Source organism: Amphiprion ocellaris, chromosome 13, assembly GCF_022539595.1.
Source record: "Amphiprion ocellaris isolate individual 3 ecotype Okinawa chromosome 13, ASM2253959v1, whole genome shotgun sequence".
In the NCBI taxonomy this organism is placed as follows: domain Eukaryota; kingdom Metazoa; phylum Chordata; class Actinopteri; family Pomacentridae; genus Amphiprion; species Amphiprion ocellaris.
The window spans coordinates 35,131,633-35,155,123 of NC_072778.1; the positions used below are offsets into that span (position 1 = coordinate 35,131,633).

Sequence of the window (23,491 nt, forward strand, 5' to 3'; positions counted from 1 at the left end):
GTTTCCTCTTTAAAAATGAGCTCTCTGCAGAGCCTCCCCTCTCCAGTTCAATTTTTGTGCTTTCAATTGAGCTGTTTGTGACACATTTTTGTAAAGTGTTGTTGTAGCGCTGCTGTGGGGTTTAGCATGGGCCTATATCGTGAATCTCCTGGCACACTCCACAGTCAAGTATGATGTTTTCATCTACTGTAATCTGTTTAGCTCCAGTTTACTTCATACATTTCTCTATTGGGTTTTATGAATGGTGTGTGCTCTTCTATTATGCTATAAATGATTTAGCAGAGTGGCGTGCCTCTTGCTCGCGACTGACGCTCTGACGTCGGGTTGCTGCTTTATCAGAGGCGAAGCCAGAACCTGAGTACTCATATTCTGAATAATGCCTTTAGCTCTGATAAACATTCTGCTGCCTCAGCATCTTTCAGGGATTGTACCGCTCTCACCCACTCACTCTTGAGAAGCAGCATTATAACCTGACACTCTCCCCAGAGTCCTTGTGATGAAAGAGACTGGCAAATCCAGTCAAGTATCTGGAGCAATTTCCCCTCGTCCTAATCCCTGCCTTACACTCTGGAAAGGCACTAATGCACAGTGGGTGGACAAAATAACGCAAACAGACAGGTTATCAAATGCCCAGCCAGAAGAAGAGCCAGCATTCGGCATTAAAACAGCTCCATCCATCTTTATTGGCTGTATTCAGTCCTGTAAGTGCTTGTGTGTAGTGTGATATTACTCCTCTTCAACAGCAAAAAACCTCCAGTTCTTTAAAAGACAAAATACTTTGAAAGCTGCCTCACACTCTGCTCGAAAGGTGAAGTAATTTTTACATATGGTGACTGTAGAGGCCATGGAGATTGCTCGACCTGATGTTGTGGTTAATAAAAGCCCTTTTGAATTCAAATACTTTTCTATTTAGGTTTTTATTTCATCTGCCCACTACCTCTCACCTTGCTGATTTTTTTCTCTCTCCAGACTATGAGAAGATGTTTGGCACCAAATGCCATGGCTGTGACTTTAAGATTGATGCCGGGGATCGGTTCCTGGAGGCCCTGGGCTACAGCTGGCATGATACGTGCTTCGTCTGTGCCGTGAGTCATTTTGATTGATATGCCTCCTTGTGGGCTCTCTTTGCCCCATATTTATGGCCTTTGCAGCACAATGGCACCTGAAAAAGTCTGCCTCCATCTCTGGACCTCAGGCTTTCCCCTTTTTACCCTGTCACCTGCAGTCAACCGCTCTCTCCATCTCTCTCTCCTTCTGTGAGGAAAACCAAAACTAAATGCGGTCAAGTAAATAATCTGTGCCCCGCTCTGGCCAGTAGAAAACTGTGTAAATTCACATTGGCAATGTTGAAGTCTGATATCTGCTCTGCCCTGGTTTCCCCAATCTGTCTCTCTAACTGTCTGTCTCCTTTCATCTTTAAAGCTCTGCCAAATCAACCTGGAGGGTAAGACGTTCTACTCAAAGAAGGATAAGCCCCTGTGCAAAGGCCATGCCTTTGCTCCAGTGTGAGAGATCGAGCTCCATCTTCAGAAGAACGAGCACTTCTCTCTCTCTCCTCCTTTCCCTCTGACACATCGTATACACTCTACTTCCCGTTTGCCAACCACACACCTAGTCTAACTCTTTTTTTATCTGTCCTGCAGTCTTTGTTTTTCTGTACTTGTGGCTTAATGCTAGCTTCACATACCGTCACTTTACTGTGCTGTGAGGACATTTCAGATGTCACTGCCTGTAATACCAAATGCTGTGTTGCATAACTGGAAGTATTCAAGGAATTATTTCATGTCATCGCTAACTTTTTTGACTTTTTAGACTGGGCTTACAAACGCCCCCAAAAAGTGTCTTATTCATCCAGATTTGATCGTTAGTGAAGAAATCTCTACGTCACGTCAGTGTCTTCCAAGTTGAACGAGTCATTGAGCCTCTAATAATCTCATGTATTGCAGTAATGATCTGCCACTTGTCCTGCACTAAGTGTAGAGAAGTGGTGGCCCCGTTCAGGACCCCGGCCCACTCAGTGGCTCTTGCCGCAGTGCCCTTTAATATAATGGGGCCAGTCGAGCAGAAAAGGGCGAGGAGGTGTCCCATTTCTGCATGACTGGAGCGCCTCCACAAGAACCACTAAATGCTTTAACTTTTCACTTCGGCTCTGGCAAATCGGAGCACCTACTGCAGTTTTATCTGTAACTTTCAGTCATTTATTAATCCCTAATTGATCCAGATTTAACTGTCACACATGTGCGATGGAGAACATACTATTATTTATAAATGTTTTACATTCCTACAGTAGAGATTAGCTTTGATTGTTCATTTTTATGTATGAAAAAACAAATCTGTCATATGTGTCCCTCAAGTTGCTATCATATTGTGATCATTCCTTAGAGTACTTTCAAGCCATTGCTGAATATGTATTTAAGTTGCTTCCGAACTGGCCTGTAAGTGTTGTTTTTATAGCTGCTGAAAGTTTCAAATAAAATAATTTAGTACTACCATGAGCTGGAATGTTTCTGGATAGGAATCCATCTGTTGGAGTTTCTGTCAACTTCTTCACTCTCACAAACACCTGCTCCCTGACACCTGAACACTGGATAGTTTTCAACCCAGAGACCTGACTGAATCTTTACAATCTGTTCACGAACTAGAGAGCGTTAGTAGGAATGTTTACAGTAGCCAATCAGTACTCTGAAATAAGTGTCCTGTCACTCCAAATGCTAACTGTTAGCTTTAATTATGTTAATCAGCTCATACATTTAGCCACATGAGATCATTGCTATGAAGCAACCGTTCAGTTTTAAAAGTATAAATACCAACATGTGTTATCTTGTCTGCCTGCTAACAGAAAAGTAAAAGATTAGTGTTAATTTTATATGGAGTTAATGGAAATGTTGAGAAACTTGAATTGTGTATTGTACTGCCTACTGAAATCACTTCTTGTCATTTTTACATTTGTGAAAGAATCTAAATCTTCCATGTTAATTAGTGAGCTTTAAAGGTGCTGGAAGGTAGATTTTAACCTTGGAAAGAGCCAAGCTAGGTACCTATCAGTCTTTACAGTAACTGACTTGAGCTCAGTAATTCCCAATTTGCAGATTGAAACTGTCCTTCGATCATACACGGGATGAATCTGAAGAGTCCCGAATGAGCCACGTTTTGCCAGTTTACTGTTCAGAACTAAACACAATAAATAATCTGAGAAGGCAAACAGAACTTTTCTGAGCATGGAAATTCATACTTCAGGTTGGGAACGCTTTGGTGATAAATTATTCTGAACTGAACTTCTCTTACTCGCTTCTTTGGGAGAAGTTTCCGCATTATTCAGTGGCCTTTTTTGGTGATCAGATTTATCACCAGATGTTATCAAATTTCTATCTTTAGGTCAACTGAAGAATGATGCTGGATTCAGTCAAAAGCTCCAGAAAAAGCAGGTAAAAAAAACTTTTCATATTTAATAATTTATCACTGATTTTCTGGCTGAGCAGCATGCAAGTAGACACGGTTTTAAAGGTTCACAAGCCCAAAAAAGGTTGGAAACCACAGTTCCAGCTCCATATTTAACTTACGTGAGTGGCATAATTTTATTTTCAACGGAAAGACTAAGTGAATTTCCCAAAATTTTAACAACACCCCCTTAAACTACACAATTCTGAGGTGATATGAACATGTCTGTGCATTTTTATATGTATTGGTCTTAAAGTCAGCAGAATTGCAGTTTTCAAGTAAAAGGATCCAGTCCTTCATTTAACAATATATAATTTATTTACAACAATTTCGGATTGAATTACTATACATACCTTTCTGAAATGTCATAGATAGATATATATACATAAGGCCAAGTAAATACTTGAAAGCACTTAGAAACGAATTTCCAAAATTCTACCCACAAATCCATATCATTGTCCAAAAAGTACAGAAAATCTCCCTTAGCAGAAGTTTTTCCATTGCCACAAAAGTTTTGACAACAATTTACATTAACGATAAGGAACACAAAAGGTTAAAAAACAAACCAAGAAAAACAAACAAAAAAAAAATAGAAGGATTATACAATTGCATAAGCGCTGTGGTATGTAATAAATACAGCATTTTTGACTTGCAGAAAGGCAAGGAACATTGAATCAAGGAACGAAATAGAAAAACCATTCACAAGTACAGAAGTCTATTGTTCTTAGTTCAAAAAGAAAGAAGTTCAGTCAGAGTGACGGGGAGAAACGCACACACCCAGCCCAACACTCACTCAAATACACACACATCCTTGACACTGAAGTGACACATAAAGTACAGTGCTGAGATGGAGCATTTTTCCCCCACAACACATGGGTGAGCTTAAACCCTTGAACAAAGCATGTTTGTTACTGACACAAGCCTTACACAGAACTATCAGGCCCAGATTCTACCATGAAGGAAATGGTTATTCATCTCTCTCACACACACACACACTCACACACACACACACGCACGCACGCACGCACGCACGCACGCACGCACGCACGCACGCACGCACGCACGCACGCACGCACGCACGCACGCACGCACGCACGCACGCACACACGCACACACACACACACACACAGTAATTGCAGATTTGTTAGATTTTGTCGGATGAGTTAGATGTGAAGATAGATGCTGAACATCCTGGCGGCTGGTGAATTACATTACCGAAATGTGCTTAGGCAACACATCCAAGACAATGACAGAGGTGATAAAATTTCACACACAGTCTGACTGTACAACTGTCATGGCTCATCTAAACATGCTGTGTCAACACTGGCTCGTCAGTGTCCAAGAACTGACGTCCTCCTTCTCCAAGTAGCCTTCGCTAAGCATCACTGGCTGTTTCCAGCTTGTATTTAAATGCTTACAGTTATAGAAATAATCAGGGAGACGTATGCAGAGTAAGGACAAACAAAATATGTATAGAAACCTCCTGTAAAACAGTCCCTAAACCCTTAACACTGCAAATAGTCTTCACTGCTAGATCGCCAAAGAACAGTATATAGGCAAACACGTCACGGTTTAGACTTGACAAATGCTGCGCCAGTTAAGTGTCTTTTTTTGGCTTCATATTAAAATATAATTTACATTTGTTTACAAAGTGATAAAAGAAACTGACACACATTACTGCTTAAACAAACAGCATTAACTTGCCTCAAAGACAAATGTAAGGAAATGAGAGAAAATAATCTGGACTTTTAAGCCCCGAAGAGACAGCAACTCTGACTTATTCTATACTAGCTGCAGGTAAAAACGGTGCCGGAACAATATTTCATGGGTACAATATGAGGATGTAGTGGCCTCAAATGATAATTCAGAAAACTTTGGTTACCAATTCTGCTGATATACAGTATGCAAAGTGACAGCACACGGCTGGTATAGAAAAAATATTTACATATTACATGTGGCGATGATCCGTTTCAACATGAAAAGATTCATTTAAGTTGGAATCACCATTTTATCTGAAAGGGGATTGACTCCAGGGTTTCTAAAAACATTTGATTTCATGGCATCTCTATATAAAATAGCAACAGGAGTTTCGCCAAGGGGAGGCGTGTTTGAGGGGATGAGTCAACAGGTGCTGAGATGCCATATCAAAACTACTTTAAGAGAAATGAGCAATTTAAAAAAAAGACACTTTTCCTCCACTACAAGGAAACATAAACGTACATTCCAAATATCTGACAATCATAAAAGAGGCTCCATTTAATCTTAAAGGTTGAAACCACTGAAGGATTTCTAGTTGTTTGAATGAGACGGGGTTCAATGAAGGGGGCTTTCTTTACAACTTTGAACAGACAGCTTCACATGCAACCCTGAGGCAGACACAGAGAGAACTCTGGCTAGTTTGGGATTGCTCACACCTTTACAAACTGATTCGGACTGAAAGGAAATGTTGCCTGATTTGAAATAGAGTTATGTAAGAAAAATAAACAGGTGTGTAGTTGTTATGAATTCTTGCATGAATCTACTTCAGAATTTTTGCCATCCAGGCTTGAAATAACAACAAAAAAAGAAATCCTCTCAAAGCATCTTTTGTGAGCAGACATTATGAATAAGCCACACTTGACTTTATCTGAGAGACGCTTTTTCTCTGATATGGAAATACTGTTTGCCACACAGCAAATACAGAATTCCCACCAACATTGCTTTATGAATAATAATAAACAAAACTGCACAATTACCCTTTCAACATGAGTAATCTCAAGAAGAATTTGAAGAATTTGTTGTCAGATTTTCAGTGGGAAAGTGCACTACATTATTTATAGGGGATAATAACCCTGTGGGCGATGTTGCTGTAGTAGAGAATCAATGTAATCAAGGGGAAAATGTCATATCAGAAATGAGCTTTGATGACATTCAGTGTTCACACATATGCAGCTGGAACGCCTTTCGGCCCTATGGCTCCTTCATTAGCTGTGGGATCTAAAACAGAAAAACACCACAATGAACGATTGGAGTAATATAAGACGTGAAATAAACCTGATGGATCAAAATCACAGGCTTTAAATAGAAATGGCTTCTGAAATATGACTTTAGTGAAGATACTACTCACTCCTCCCTTTAAAAAAAATGTCCAGAGCACCCAAAACCTCAAATGTATTGATTTAGAAGCAGGGAAAGCTGCGAAGCATCTCACTGAATCAACATGTCACATTCACAGTACTGATACCGGCTGGACTGAAAAAACACACAAACCAGAGGAGACGGGCTTTTTTTGGGGGTGGGGGGGGCTCTGACGTACAATCTGTTTTAAAACCTGCTACAAGCCCAGTTGAACAGATACTAACACGTATGACATACAGTGTCACTGGGTTGCTGAGATAATGTCGTGTAACAAACCTGCCAATTGCATATGTCGCCTGTTCTCTAACCTGAAATCTCCTTTTGTTACCTTTCTTCATTTGAATATTTAAAGTGTCATCATTTTTGAATCTAAGTTCAAAAAAACACTTTAGGAATTTGCAATATTGGCCATCAGTAATAATATTCCATTTGCATATTGCTCCTTAATAGCCATAAGTGGCCCATTTAAAAAAAGAAATGAAGGCGTGAAGTTAATTTCATGTTATGCTTACAGTAGAACCAGGGTGTGGACTAATTTAACCTTAATCTTTGATGGAAAATAAAGGGTATTTTCTCTGCTAGGCTTGTGAATACATTTCCCCACCCACCCAAACTCTACTTTTTTATTTCCTCATTTGGTCTGACATTTAAAGATTTTTACTCTTTGATGGGAAACAGGGACTCAATCCGATATAAACCCTTTTTATCTTCTAAAGTGAAGAGGAGGGACACTGGGACAGCTCTGATCTTCGATTCCTGCTGCGGTTATTGTTTGTTTTTTTTTTGTTTGTTTTTTAACGTGTGTGTGTGTTGTTTTCTGTATTTTCCCTCTGCACCAGTCTCTCCACCTTTTCTGGGTTAGCACTCGCCATCAGAGACCAGGAATATCATGGCTTCCTGTTTGCCAATGTCAGCCATGACCGTGGCCAGCTGGTTGATGTTGCCGCTGTGGAAATGTTGTGCCTCCCACAGGTCCAGGATCACAGAGGTTGGGCTCGCTTTGGATGCAAAGAAACTCATGTGTCTGCAGAGTGGAGGAGAGAAGAGAACGCAGAAATTAGAGAACAATGAGAGATTTCTTTTTTCTTTTTATCGAATCAAGCGACGTGCATATATCAGAAAGGACACTTCCTCGTTTTATCTCCATCAAAAAACTCTTAAGAAAAGCTTTTCAGCTGATACTTTATTGTGCCACCGCTTCTTGTAGCTCTGTCAATGTCAGGTTTTATTGTGTGGTATATTGCTACATCCCGATGTGCTGTGTTAGAGGACTAAGTAAAAAAATGATAAAAGCTATAAGAACACAGTCTGGCTCTTGGAACTGCCATCAAATACAGAATCTCTGGCAATTTTCATTTCAAGCTTAACACCATAACCGTCGTTCCTCTTTATTTGATGGTGAAATTGACCCTAAATCCCGTATATAGTAAATCCTATATGGACTTTCACAGTTAAGTCGGAAGTGACCTTTTCCATTTTAGGAGCAGAACCTTTACGATCAAACCCAATCAATGACAACAAAGCAGTGGCCCCAGTCGGCTTTATGTTTGATGTTGAGTGGGACCTGATCCCTGCGGTACCTGAAGATGCTTGTTTGATTTAATGGCCTTTTTCTGTTCTCCACATGTCTGCGGCCTTAACCGTTATGTAGAGCGCACGTGGTATTAGAAAGGAAAGCAGTGTAAACCTCCGGCACAAAGAGAGACTGCTGCTGTGGGAGTGTTCGGGAGGACAAGGGGTGAGACAAAAAGCCTCCAATGCCACTGAGTCCTTTTCACCTTGAGAAAAGTCAGACAGAGTGTGTTCCTTCCTCATATCTTCTGTTTGCCTACTGAAGCTTTCTGTGATGGTTATAAACATGCTTTGGCAGAGCGCAAACACCAAGAACACCGTGTCACTCTGCTATTTTGAGTCAATTGGATTTTATAGCATGCACAGCTCTCCCTCTGTGTCGAGAGAACACAACAAAGAGAAGTATTGGTCAAAGAAGATTGTCTGGGAATGAACCTCTGTGTCATTATTCAGATAAAAAAGACGAAGCTCGGCATCCAACGTGTCAGCCCTGCTTATTCACCTCGCTGTGTGAAACATGAGCTTATCTTGTATGGCTCAGACGCAGCCGTTTGCACTGTCTTGGGAGAGAAAGATCAAATAAAAGGTTCTTGGCATTTTAAGTTTTATTGATTGGTCCCGTTCTGCTCGGTCTGAACACTTTACACACACAGAAACAAACACAGAAATACAGCATGACAGAATGCCAAGGAGCTGCTGCCTTTCCAGGAAAACATGTTGTTAAGGACAGATCAAACAACGGAGCAGTTGTTCCTTCCTAAGGCCTAAATGAGAATTGATTATGTTGAGCAAAACATTGCTAATTAAACCTGTAGTGCATCAATTCAATTTGTGATTAATTGGGGTAAATAAAGTTGATTGGACAAATTAAGTGTACCTATTTGATTTCATTACAAGGTAGAAATTAAATTGGAGGATAAGGGATCGATGCCTGGCTCTGTTCTGTTACAGGTACTCCCGTGATAAAGTACAGTAACTGTGAGAACGAATTGGTCCGACGGCGGCACAGATCCAAAGCTACTCCATCTTTTTTTTTGCCGCTGATGGGCAGCTAGCTCGCTGCCTTTCCAATTACAACAGTTAAGCAGAATGTAGCAGGTAGAAGTTTAGCTGCAGACTCTAAGCTGCTTACCTGAGAGAAAACGGAAGAAGGGGGTCATGTTTTCTTGCAGAAATGATAGCTGTATCCATCAAGTCCGCATTAATCCTATAATGTTAGCTGTGTCAAAAGAGGATTAGTTTGCTGAGGCATTACCTTGTTTACCTGAACTTCAGGAAAAACACTCGAGTGCACTGATACACTTTACACTGATTGTGTTCAATTACGGCAACTTCATAGTAACATGTTAACCTCTACGTTGGTGTGACCCTTCACAATCAGCTTGATTGCATGTTCATTATTTTAAACAAGCTGCATTCAAGTACAAACTGCTGTTCTGCCTCTGTTCCCGAGGGGTTCGGATAAATGAGGCCCTGCTGAATTTCTTAAGAGCTTCCGCGCCTAAGCTGCCTGTTCCGACATGCTCTGTCGATGACCAGATCAGTGATCAGATAAGCATTATTGTGTTGTGAAGCTGGTATTTACCTCTCCAGTTTGAGTCTTTGTGCTAGCATTCTCCAGTCGGCTCCGTTGGGACATGGAGCATCCAGGCTGCTGCAGATCTTCTGCCTGATGAGGTACGGGATCTGAAAGGCGCTGGGCCCCGCCAGAGCTGTGGCGTTACTGTCCATTAACAGAAACTCAGAGTCCACCGCCCGAGTGTCCTGAGAGGAAAAGCCACGAAAACAGCTTTATCTCAGCCCTGAACAAACACAACTCCTTCATGAATAATCAAAACGCTGAATCAAAGTGGTTGTGTAATGGCTGAGGGGTTCTGAATGAGCAGTTAATGCTGACCGTTACCTTGGCAATGTTAAAGTCGAGGCTAAAGCTCTGTCCCTCCCCCTCCACCTGCCACACACACAGCTGGCAGGTGAGCTCACAGGTGCTGAGGCTGAGCCGCTCCAGAGTGAACGTGCAGTGCAGGTACCGCTGGGAACCATTCCAGATATGGTAGAAGGGGATCTCCTGCAGAAACAACAAGGAGCATGCACAAACGGCAACGCAGCAGCACAGTCAGAACGGCGTGTCTGGAACGCACCACAACAGGACCACCTGCCTGGAGTACACTGAGATTATCATTAATTACGCTGACATTAGCTGTCATCATTAGGTAAAAATGGCTAAATATATCCGAAGCAGCAGACTGATAACATTCAAGTAAGTTGAATGGAATTAATGTGGTGTTACTGACAAATAGAATCTTTAATGGAGTTAAAAGCTGTCCGCCTGAATCAGTTTATTACAGAAGAAATCAAATTTTGGATTTTTACGAGACTGCAGTCCATGTTTATCACACTGGCATTGAAAACATGTTTTCTTTTCATCCATTTTCTTTTAGTTGATTCAGCTTTTCTGCGTCTTGCAGGTACGCAGTGCATCTAGGCAGCGCTACAAATGATGCTGATGGCGTACATGCTGAAACATCACACCACTACTATGAATCTAAATCATATCATGTGACAAAGATATATATAAATATATATATATGTATGTATGCATAATAGCTCTGAGTACTGCTGCTCTACACCACTGGATTCTGTCTAGCAAACAGCTACCAGGGAGTGTTTGGTAGAATTTATTCAAGACTGACAATTTCTACATCTTTCTCTTTGTTGCTGCATATTCATGACTCATTTGCATAACCCAGGAGAAGCACAGAGGTAACACTGGGAAAAAAAGGGCACACTAACGCCTCACTTTACCCTGAGTTCAACAGCTAACAAGACCTCAGTTTGAGAGTGAAGTGGGGCTGCAGCACATGCTGCAAACCAAACGGGGGCACTGTTACCCAGGCAGACCGGCGGCAGAGGGAACCGGGTGAAACTCACAAAAATCTTCACAGGCCCCTAGGGAGGCTAAAGGCTTTTTTGACTGCACTGCTGAGAGGGGAATAACACTTCCAAATGAACAGGCACAGTCCAGAGGAATAAGCCTCTGTTCTGGGTGCATTGTTGCTGCTGCTGCTCGCTTGGCACAGCCTGTTCGCTCTCTTTGGGGACCTGGTGCTCAATGCTTACATAGTTTCAGCCAGAACATTTTCTAGTCTTCTTTGAACAGCCTTTGTGTCTCCATCGTGGGGCTGTGGTGTAGTTGGCCGTGCAGGTGTGGGGAGTGCAGCGGAGGTGGAGAGGTTCCAAAATTCAGGTTGCGAAGTTCCAGATATTTACATACTGCTCTATATTTCATCTGAGCTCCCTTTGAGAGAGCAGCAGCCGGGATAATCAATCAGCTTGCAGCTCTGGGTTAGTGCACACAAGCCAGCTCCAATATGCACATGTATACACCTCATGCACACTCTATGCACAGGGGTGCACACACACCCAAAAATGTTCCCTCTACCCCGGCGAATGATTTAAAGTTGCACACTGTGCCAAGAACGGAAAGGTTATTGGGCAGAGGAGTCCTGCAGTAACACACAGAAAAACACTCCTTTGTGTGAATCTTTAAAGTGACCAACTGAAGCCAAATCAAAACATGCTCAATTAAAACTCTGAACCAACTAGAATAAAAACAACTTTCCAGTGAGACAAATGGACCATGAACCCTCATTAACAATAAAAACTTGCTTGTGAATAACTTTTGGCTACTATGACATCACTTGTGCCAACATGGACTTTTTTTTTTATCTCTCTGGATGCCTAATTTAAAATAACCTGAGACAACATGGATTTTAAATTGAATACAAAAACAAAGTCCTTTAACTGTGGATACTCAGATTGAACAGATTCAGCCAGGCACTTGTAATACATCTCTTTGCCCCTGCTCTGATCTGGAGTGACTCCCTGCCCCTGCAGCCACCCAGGGCTGCCCAACACACCTGGTAGCCGGCTAGCAGCTTGCTCCTCCAGTGCGCCTGGGGCATGTCGTGGATGGAGAGGCGCAGGTTGTGGTAGCTGTCTTTGAAAAGCAGGACGTGGGGCTCGTCAATCAGGCGACCCCCGAGCTGCCGCTCCATCTGCATCACCTCCTGATGAAAGAGGAAGAGGCAGGGAGAGGTGTTAGGGCTCAGGGAAAAGCACATTTGCCTTCACAATCACACAGGTAAGTGAACACGTGCAAAACAATCCATAACTGTTTCCTGTTTACACTTTGTATGGCGCATCAGTCACTCACAAAGCTGTACCACAATTTGTCTACTGGCACATGGACAGAGATGAAAGGAAGCGCACAAAGACACGGGCAGGGATGGGGGACACAGAAAAACTGATTCAAACAGATGCACAAAGGCTCACATATACGCACACGCTGACACAATCACAGCGTGAGCATGAGGCAGGGGTACAGCACATCTTAGGACACGAAGATAGTGTCCCTGCATGGAGCCGCAAAGGACTGGACCGACTTGTCTCCACAATGCTTTAATGTCACCACAAGGTTGATCCCCTGCCTCAGTGTGTATGTGTGTGTGTGTGTGTGTGTGTGTGTGTGTGTGTGTGTGTGTGTGTGTGTGTGTGTGTGTGTGTGTGTGTGTGTGTACGCCCAGCTTTCAGCAACTACATTAGCATGCAAATACTGCAGCCATCCCAGCCTACTAGCTACCTGGGCTGTGATGAAGTAAGTGAACGAGCCATTAGTCAACTGCTCATTGTTCTCGCATGGCGAACCTCCTTAATTTCATTTTTGTTTTTGTGCCAGGAGAGATTTGTAAATGCATGCTTAATATTTTAATCTCTGTGGGACTTGCTCAGCGGACCATTTGTTGCCATCCAAATGACCATCTGGAATGGCTTGATAATATCCAGCACATTCTCCTCTGATTTATCAATTGGTTTTTGAGCTGGATGCTTTGTGCTGAATGAGCATTTAAAAAAAAAAATCCTACTACTTTGGATGGCACTCACATGTGCTACCTTACACTCCAATCAGAGGAACATATTACAACAGAGAAAACAGATCTCTGAAATTAGTGGTGTGAAAAGACCTCGGAAATAAAGACATGTTCTTTTAATCTGTCTGAGGAGGGAAACAAGATGGCAGCAGAAGGACAACAGTGAGCCAGAATGTGCCTCACAGTCTACGAGACATACAGTATCTCAAAGACAACAGCTCCGAGAAGGAGATGTGTGTACAGATAGTGGCCATATGTTGAGTGCTGCATGCCAGCATGGTTGCCCATGGTATGATTTCAGCAAAAGACATCTAATTAAGGTGGAGAATGGCAGTAATTTCTATCCGCACAACACTGATTCAATTTTCTGCCCTCTTTCCCAGGAATGGGTTAGACTGATTCCAATTATAATGGAAAGAAAGCTGTTAATTATCCATTTGGAATCTCTACCTGGGTTATTTGATGTGCTCTCTCCTCCACTGAATGAGCACTTTTTGGTTCAGCCTGGGAATTGAATTTCCATGTTTGCTCAGTGCATTGCTAATTTCCATGTTTGCTTTGTGCTATCTTCTTGTTAACATGGATATTATGCCCCCTGTGATTATCTGCCTCAATCCCTGCATTTATATTGGTTTATTTTTCCTTTTCACATAAATGCCACTGAACATTAAAAATGCACAATGATCAGATTGTATGTGGCTCGCTGGGATGTACTTCTCACTGTACTGACACACTGGAGCTGTGTGATGCTACCCAGCCCACTTACTCAGAGAAGGAAGGTCACACAATGGCTCTGAATCAACGCGTTGAGGTCTAATGAGTTAATAACAGAGGGCAGTGCATTCTCTGCAGAAAAGCCCTCCACTATTATGTCTGTTAAGGATACAAAAGGCACATTATGTGGGCTTCGAGAGAGGTTCATTTAAACAGTTCTTAAGCACAATTATTTGTAAGGGGAGATTAGCATTGCAAATTGGCTGGTGGACTTTGATCAGGTCTTTGACCTATAGAAGCAGATCTATAGGCCTGCTAACAGGAGAAGGAGCACAGAATGCCAATTATCTTATTATCAGCATCTAGCGACTAGAATGAATACTAACTCGTCTGTGTAGCAGTTTGTCAGGTTCAAGGCTGACACGCCAGGATTACAATCAAACAGGGTCTAGGACATGTTCGTCCTGCAGCCTGACAGAGGAGCTTGAAAAATACACAACGTGGGATGATGCACTTGCTCCTCTAAAGTGTGCACGTGTCCTCGCTTTCAAAATGACACTTGTGTACGCTGTGTGTGTGTGTGTGTGTGTGTGTGTGTGTGTGTGTGTGCGTCTGCGAGCGTGTGTATTAGTGTGTGTTTCTGTGCAGGATTTCAGCATATGTTCTGGACTGAGAGAATAATGGCCCTCTTTACGCCCCATTATCCTGTTAACAAATGACAGCGTGAGTGAGCTAATAGATGAGAAGCTAAATTTGACCATATTATTTACTCCTTCTGCAGGGAAACAATGCAAGGTTTTGAATTAGTTTATCAAATCACATATTAATCATCATCTCGGAGGGAGATTTTGTTTCCATTCAGTGAGGATAAGAAGGAGCCTGTTTCTCTTAAGACATGGAAACATTAAGACACATGAGATGGGCAAGAAGTTCAAGTACCGCATGAGAAAAACCCCTTTTGTTCTGACGGAATTCAAGATAGCCTGTGGTGTGTGTGAAGACTGTGAATTCAAAGTCGAGCAGAGCCAAGACCACCCCCTGACATTCAGTGAGGCTGGCTAAAGAGAGTGAGATAGAGCAGGGAGGACTGAAAAGAGCAGCAGCGAGAGAAGAGAGACAGAGGCAGCTTAACATTTGTGTCTCCAGGTCACCAGAGTGGCCAGCTTTAGCAGGACAGATAACAGGATTACTGCAATCACGGCCACAGTTTTCTATGACTTCAACCCCCTTATTCCTCCCCTCGCTCCTCACCCGTTCCCCCATCATCATCATCCTCTGGGCATGGACGGGAGCTGGGACTGTGATGGACTGGGGCCGAGCACCATCGGGGATACAAAAGACACTCATACAGCTAATCTCTTCAGGCTGCTGCTGACAGAAAGAGGTTACCCCAAACTTTCCCGTGCCAGTCGGACTGCAGGAAACAAACAGGAACCAAACAAATTGAAGTATAGTAGTACATATTAAGTACTGGACTGCAAACGTTGCTCACAGCAAGGTCAGGCTCTTACTTGCGGCCTTCTGTTGTTTGAGCTTTGTGTGTAAAAACCTGATTAACTTAACTAGCTCTGATGGGGATTATGAGTAGCGTTTGATCAGTTAATGAGTCAAGCCACATGTCATGTGAAACACAGAGCGATACATGGGCTTTAATATCCTCATAAACTCGTCCTCACCCCTCCGCCCTCGGTAACGTCGTGTCCTCGTGTTTAAAAATGTGCATTCGCAGTGACGATCCATTTTCAGAGCTGCTCTTTTCAGGCAAATGCATTTGTTTATAGAGACTAGCCTGGCTATGTGGGCTCCATAAATCTGTGTATTTGTCAGCAGGATGTGACAGGCTTTTCCTCTCTGACTGAGAGTCTATCAGTCTGAGCTCCAGTGGCCGTGCCCGCTACAGTCAACTCTGATTAATAACTACAAATAGAAGGGACTTGTCTGCTCAGTTATAAATGGGGACTGTGTTTGCTAGGGAAAAGATGCACATTCTGCCTGATAAATCACAGAGCAGGATGGGAGAAAACAGCACACAGGAACACAGAAATATAATATGGAAACAATTTCTCAGCTGGGCTCAGTGATAAAGCTGACTGTCTTGTTTAACTTAATGCCAGCAATTACTGGGCTATGCTCTTCTGTTTTTTTTCCTGCTACAATTTCTTGCCAGTAACTTTTCTGATGGAGGGATCAGAGGAACTGTTTGTATTATACTGCACATGCTGCTTTCCCCTTCTCTGATGCATTACAGTGAAAAAAAAAGTTTCTGCTCTAATGTAGCTGGCTGCTCAGGAGCTAGAAAGAAAACGTCATCATGGGAGCACATAAACAGTTTATGAGGCCTTTTAAACGCAAATAAGAATCATAGCTTGAGGTCAAACACTGTACAAAAGAATCCAGGAGCCACTATTTAACCAGTGAGACATCACTTAAACACCCATTTAACCCTGGAACATACATTTTTACAATCAACAGAAAAAAAGCTCAATGAACTGGCCTCATAACAAGAATACTGATGGGGAAGTAAATGTGCAGTCTTAAATACAACACCAGAGGTAAGAAGGGAGTTGAATTTTCAATCTTGAGATGTTTGATTTCGGGTTTTATTGCTTATAAATGTAACTTTAAACTCACTACAATAATGACTGAACTAGGCAAGACAGACTCGTATGCTCTATGAGGCTGTGCTTTGTAGACACAGTGGCCCTAAATGCCAACATTAGCATGCTAAAATGATCACAGTGACAATGCTAAAATGCAGTTTGTGTTATGTTAGCAGGCTTATGATACTGACAGAGATTTAGGCCTGTCACAGATATAGTGGTATCAGCAAACATGTTGTCTGATATAAAAGCTTATTTTGAAAGAACATTATGCATAAAGAAGACTTGAGATAAGTTAAAAATTGTATCATCACTTCTGTCCAGCAAAGCAGCTCCAACTCTATTGTAAAACTCTCAGCAGCACATGTAGGTGAGTGGTGTGGAGTCAAACGGTGCCTTCATCCTGAGCTGCCAACTAGTTTGTGCAATACATTGCAGGAAGGTTAACAAACAATGACCTCATAATTTTAAAATGTTAATTCTAACATCTGTCTGTGTTAGATGTTATGTCAGTAATGTTTATCATCTTTGTTTGTTCCATTATCATGCTAGCAAACCACATCGCTACTTCTTTGGAGTTAAGAGGAAACAGTGTTAGTATTGAAGCCCCTACTCTTTAGACCTTACAGGGGGGTCCTCGGTTTACGACGTCCTCGACCTACAGAGTTCGACAGAACTGGTTAGGTGGATCTAGTTGGCGAGCGGAGCAGACGAATACGTCGTCACACGGCTCTATAAGAGGAAGACTGCTTTATTTTCATTCGCTGGTTGTACGCCATATTGGATTGTGTTATACATAAGGGATGCGTAGGAGAGTTTGAGTTCCAACTTATGGCAAAAATAGACTTGCGTCACAAAGTAGGGATGGAATTCCACCGTAAGTCGAGGACCCCCTGTATATTATTAATGGGAGGCCAATGTATGCTAAAGTTACATGTATAAAACTGCAACCTGGATAATTTTAGCTATTGCATTTGCAAAATTAAAAAATTATTTGTTTTTTTTACACAAGATACATAGAAAATTTATGGCACAGGCACAAATATATGGTTGAAGTTATATTGGCTGAAATAATAGAAATAAAGATAAAGATAAGATAAAGTTCTTTATTTCTCCCCACTCCAGGGGAAATTTACATTGTTACAGCAGCTTTATTTACAATATATACAAGGGTGGCAAAATTTTTTAACAGAAAAAATAAAAATAAAAATAAAGTTTAAAAGCTGTAGCATGAATTCAATAGTTAGACAGAGTAGAAGCTGTGTTGTTTAGTGGGGAGGACGTAACACATTTTCATATGGACTTCACTTGTGTTATTTTTGGTTTACCTAAAATATGAAGATAAATTTGTCATATATTAAGCTATTTAGAATAGAATATAAAACAGAGCATGCACTGCAAACTCGCTTGGTTTCAGCTCAGATATTTAATTCAGTTAATGTCTCAAATGTTTTGTTACTTATATGCGCATAATGTGTGTGTGTGTGTGTGTGTGTGTGTGTGTGTGTGTGTGTGTGTGTGTGTGTGTGTGTGTGTGTGTGTACAGCTTTGGAAACAATTCTTAGACCAGCTGTTGTTTTCTTTACACAGTCTACACGACAGCTCTTTATAATAGTGGTTTAACATTTGCAGCATTCTCTAAAAGACTTAAAAAATTATAATAATTCAACATACCTCATAATTCAATAAATTATGTTTAAAAATATGATGTATAGGGACTGTGAACATTTCAAAACATGCACTAGATGTCTGAAAAATGTCCCGAATCATTACTTTATGCAAGTACAATCAACAGATAATCCCAACTAAATTATTACTCAACAGTACGTTAAAGAGGAGGACTGGGAGATGACAAGAAAACAGCATCTTTGTGTTTAACGAAGATACAGTGAGAACAGTCACTGATAACCAGCTTAGAACAGGAAAACAGGTGTCTATTACAGCCTAAAGAAGAAACACCATATGGCTCCATCAACAGGTGCAAAGGAAGAGGCAGGAAATGGTGGTCACTGTGGTCTAATCATTATTTCCAAAAAATATTTATAAGTAAAATGGACCAAATACATCAATGTTTTCTACTCAATATAATTGGCATCAGCCCTCTAAATCCAGTACCAGTCAGACTCTGCTGGACCAAATGTTAGTTTTGCAGAAAGTTAGTTACAAAACTGAGTATTGGATAATTTAAAAGTGTGGTCTGATCGTGGTGCTGCAGAAATGGTCGGAGAAGAGCACAAATGATCCTCTGGACACCATGTGCTTCTGTGGAAAACATCGTGAAAATCTGTCAAATAGTGAGGAGATATTTTAGTGTGGGCCAAAGCAATGAATATACTACATCAACATTGACATCCTTAGCTAGAACGATGCTACTAACGGGGCTAAAAAAAATCCCATCCAGATACTTATTACAAACTTTGCTGTGTTATTATGGCCCCTCAAAAGTCTACCACTGAATGCAGAAAAACTGACTTGTGCTTCAACCTCTGTAAAAAATAAATCTGACAGAGGGTGGGTGGTTTATAAATCATTCGATATTTAAAAAAAAAAAAACTGTACAACAACACTGGCCTCACAAAACACAGACATGTGGGTGTAAAGGAAGAACATTTAGTTATCAAAAAACACAGAGATATTTTGTTATTGTTCCACTCAAATGTGGCATATGCTGGGAAAACACTCTCCTTCATCATTCGCTCCAACAGATGACAGATTCTGAATATCGCAGGCTAAATATAAAAAAGCAGCTGCACCATATTCCAATCCTAAAAAGACACCTTTGCCGGCACCCTTCCAGTTAATTAGACGCTGGTGTGTGTGTCTCTGCACTGAATTGGCGGCTTGGTTCACTGCAGGTGTTTCAATCAGTTGTGGGATGGCAGAACATCAGTGATGCTCTCCCACAGGTCTAGCTGGGAACAACCAAGTGCACAGTGAGGGCGCTACCAAACGCCGATTATGTCTCCTCTGCTGCTGTGCCAGCCTTGGCTGGGCCTATCAAGAGTGGGACACACATTAAATATTAACTTAATTGGTCCCGGCAGAGCCCCGCTAACATACGGCAAGCATCAGACGAAAATGTCACTGTTTCCCCAGAGCCCCCGCACACTTAGGATCAAAGACAATAACATTGGTTCTAATCTGCTGTAATTGGGAGATAAGAGATTCCATGGTACAGCATGCATAAGTGTAGTTTGCATGCATATGTGCGTCTATCTGTCGCTCTCTCTGACGGAGGCTTGTCAGAACAGACTGACAGCCAGTGATGGGGCTGGAACGAACAGCTCAGCATCGTTTTTGGTCTCTACAGTTCTCTTTGCCACTGAAGAGTCACAGTTTTTGTCATTTCCCATCCAAAGCACAGCTGTTTAATACATGTAAAGTCGACACCTCGTCTGAAAAACAGGGCTGTAAGCGCCATCTTGGAATCCACATGAGCTGAAGGTGTGCTGTACATTATGTATTATATATGTACACTTGCTGTGTCACTCCACTGTACCACCTACTGCTACTCCACCTCTGTTACATACTGCAATTAACTCTAATGGTAGCCATAGTGAAAGTCTAATCATAAATGGTGCATTTTAAAGATAGTGATTAGTGATTAGGCTGAACCTCTCCAGGGAAGTTTAATCGCCACTCAAAGTAGTTAATGTACTTGCTAAATGAACTGCTCCCTCCATAATAGCACCAAGAGCAGTGTGGAGCCGAGATTACTAAACAGTGTGGGCCACGTTCTAAATCACTCACTAAAAACTACAAAACCCCGGAGACGCCGTGGCTTACCACAGGACCAGGTTGTGTGAGAGACGGGGAGCTAATGCACTCAAGGGCGTCGGGGGAGCTGCAGAGTATGGCAGCACAAGTGCTGGAGTCAACAAGCTCAGATGTCCTTTTCCTGGCTAAGAGAGCGGGAGAATAGCAGAACAAGAGCTAGCCAGAGAGAGAGAGAGAGGCAGCGAGAGAGAAAGAGTTTTTGTGCACCAGCAGCCTTTCCAGCATCCAACACAGGACACACAAGGTCATTTCAGCAGTCACACTGCAGCAAAACACCACCGGGTCAACTGATGATCTGAATATATAGACAGCCCTATCATTAGAAGTACTTTGATAGCGAGTAAACACACGAGCTGATATCCATCTGCACAAAACATCGCCTCCTGTACGCCACATTTTATATGTATTCTATATTAGAACACTCTTGAATGTCAGCCAGCAATTTTCCTGAGCACATCTTCTATCAAGCAGTCGCAGTCAGGAAACAGAGAGAGAAAGCAGCAGCAGCAGAGTTGAGCCACAAAAAGACAGATGTAAGCTCGGAAAGGCTTCTGTAATTCCCACCCCACAGCCAGAACCTGTGCAACGGTTTTCATCTCATCTTCGGCATGCTGTATGTGAGAGTGCTAATTTCAGTGCGAGCTGCCAGTGACTTCCACTGTTTATGTCCCGCAGCCGTCCATAGATTGTGCTGGTTGTGCGAGGAGGTCAGCCATTATAGCCGGCAAGAGTGGACTCTAGCGGGAAGAGGCACTTGTGGCTGTGGGTGGTGTCAGAAGAAGAGGAACAGCTTGGAGAGAGAAAGAGAGGTGTGGAGAAAGAGAAAGAGAGGGAGAGAGAGCACGGGGGTTGCTGGGAAAAGATTGGGACAGGCTCTCCTTTTAATTTACTAATTAACCATGCAAATGAAATCTTAACAGGCTACTCAGAGGCAGTCCTCAGGGGAGGGAGGGAGGCATTAGTGCTTGATTATACTCTGTCCATGTGGAGGGGGAAAAAAAGGGAAGCGAAATATGCTGTTGAACAAAGTGATGGGAAACTTCTTGGCCCACAGCAGCCAAGCGGAACCACTGACAGCATGAAAGGAGGGAAACATCTCTGTAGGCGAGCACACACAAAACACACAGAGAGTGTACACCGTGATTATCCTGCATATATGCATTGTCTCTATAGATTCAGGGGACGGGGGGAGGACCATCACCTCTTTAAATCACAAACCCCTGAACTACACACAGTGTAATCAGGCCTGTGACATTGTTCAATTTACCATGGCGATGCCTAACTCCTACATGTCTGCGCCGATTCCTACCAACCTCCCAATCTGACAGACAATGCTATTACACATAATAGCCTGCCTATCACTCAGCTGATGCAAAACCACCCAGTCGGTGCAATCGGAGGCTTCAGGAACTGCCAGCCAAAGAGAATAACAGGCACTGCCACATTTGTCACAATTTATTTATTTTTTGTTACCTTAAAGACATCCTGCGTGTCGTCCATGCAGTACACCCTGATGTTGTACTCCAGCGTGGAGCAGTACGCGTCCGAGAAGAGCACCAGCCGGAGGCGCTTGGCTGCGCCCATGTGCAGGGACTCTCCAACCAGGGCGAAGGTGCCCAGCTGCTCTGAGAACAGCCGGCACGTCTCGGCCTCGAGCTGGCAGTAATAAGGCTCCGACACCAGCTCCTCCCCCATCAGTAGGATGTCCTGCAGGAGGCACGGAGGGAGAAAAGAAAGTGTGGATGGAAGGTCAAGCACCCAATTTATGTAGGAAGGGAAGGGTAATGTGTTTGCTTGGGTACCTGATGTGTGCATGCGTGGGTGTGTGTTTGTAAAGGGCTTGTTAGGAAAGTAGCATGGCCTCTTACTCTATTCTCCCTGCTGTGTGACAAAGCAGCATCTAAGCTAAAGGTCTTTAAGGTAATGTTACATAAGTATCTGGGTAGCAGTTTAGATCAGGAGGAAAGGCTTTGTTCCTGCTTTAAATTCCCTTTTCACTGCGATACAGCTTAGAACACACTGACATAAAGACACACATTCCCTCATACGAAGAAACGCATCCTATAGAACACCATCAATTTACTTAATAATGCATGAACGAGGTACTCAATTGACATGAAAGGAGACTCGAATGCATTACTGGCAAGAATAGATGGTTCTGGAGAAAGAAAAGACTTTAGAGGTGCAGCGAATATAGGATTATTGGGATTTCCGGAATTTCCTCCAGCATTTGTCTGAGATTCGGTAAGAAAGGTGAAAACAACTTGCCAATTTATCTGCAAAACAACACTGTCGCCTGATGGTGAAAAGTATTCAAAAAAACTAACAGGCAGCACAAAAATTAATTGGTACTTTAATTTGCCATGGAGGAAATAAAAATATGACAGATTCAACCTTGTCAGATGAGCAAAAACTTCCATTTTCTTGCTTTGTTACAACACTGAAGTCCTGAAGCACAACTGCATCCCTAACAAGGATGACAGACTGGAAAAAACATCCCATTCCATCACAGTACGGGATAGTTTCTATGAGATAATTTCACTGCTCTGGGCTAATTTGATGGAGACAAATTGGACCCAAGGTGACAACATTTTCTCTAAAATCCCATCATGCTAGTTGACTGACTCTTCCCATTAGCCAATCACGCTGAAGAGAGCATTCTGCCTGCCAAATGCCCAGCGAGCCTCTCTAGGATCGATTCAACCAGACACCATCTACATCAATAGAATTAGTATTGACACGATTCATTTGCTATGCAACCACAATGGAGTCTCACTTTTTCATCATCTTAATATTTCTTCAAAGTGGAACAGAGAGTGAGGTGGCTCAATTACTCCACTGAGCGCTCCGTCTACGAGCAATTCATTCCTCTTTCTCCTTCTGCATGCCTCTTATCTATTTTCACTATCTCTCTGCCGCTCTTGCAAATCTCTCCTCTAGATCTGCATTACCTGCCAGTCTGCTTTGCCTTTCCGTCTTTATCTCCTTTATTTTTTTCTACTTTCAGTTTCTGTCACAGTCTCTGGTCCTTCCCACTCTCATTCTCTCGTCCACCTGGCACTTTTTTTTTTCCATTGGTGGCCACGTAGTCAGGCCGTTGGGCTATATTTGGTCCGGCCGATGATTAAAAGTGCTGGTCTAACCTCTGCCTCAGACAGGCCAATCCATCCCACAGACACCCCACTGCTGCTACATGGGGGGAGGCTGAATAATTTATGCACAATATCGAACATGAAAGAAGACCTAGTAGCACTCCAAAGCCCATCAGCACCCTTTCCAATCTCTCCGGATTGTTGAGATGTGTATTCTGCCTCAAACTGTGTTTGTTTGTGTGTGTGTGTG

General features: G+C 42.4%; 2 protein-coding genes across 10 annotated transcripts in view; one reads left to right on the forward strand and one right to left on the reverse strand.

Moving 5' to 3' along the window:
• The window catches only part of pdlim7 (PDZ and LIM domain 7), a 32,555-nt gene extending 30,060 nt beyond the window's left edge, over positions 1 to 2,495 (forward strand). For all 5 annotated transcript variants that reach the window (XM_035941806.2, XM_023295828.3, XM_023295829.3 and 2 more), the window contains 2 exons: positions 970 to 1,085; positions 1,423 to 2,495. In XM_035941806.2, coding sequence (XP_035797699.1) covers positions 970 to 1,085; positions 1,423 to 1,509 — 203 coding nt within the window. In that variant the 3' untranslated portion in view covers positions 1,510 to 2,495. The remainder of the gene's footprint in view (positions 1 to 969; positions 1,086 to 1,422) is intronic.
• A 1,238-nt stretch (positions 2,496 to 3,733) lies between these two features.
• The window catches only part of unc5a (unc-5 netrin receptor A), a 140,963-nt gene continuing 121,205 nt past the window's right edge, over positions 3,734 to 23,491 (reverse strand). For 4 of the 5 annotated variants that reach the window (XM_055016836.1, XM_055016839.1, XM_055016838.1 and 1 more), the window contains 5 exons: positions 21,623 to 21,856; positions 12,048 to 12,197; positions 10,031 to 10,195; positions 9,713 to 9,891; positions 3,734 to 7,579 (listed from right to left, as the gene is read on the reverse strand). In XM_055016836.1, the coding sequence (XP_054872811.1) occupies positions 7,414 to 7,579; positions 9,713 to 9,891; positions 10,031 to 10,195; positions 12,048 to 12,197; positions 21,623 to 21,856 (894 nt within the window). In that variant the 3' untranslated portion in view covers positions 3,734 to 7,413. The remainder of the gene's footprint in view (positions 7,580 to 9,712; positions 9,892 to 10,030; positions 10,196 to 12,047; positions 12,198 to 21,622; positions 21,857 to 23,491) is intronic. The other variant, XM_055016837.1, reaches the window with a different exon arrangement.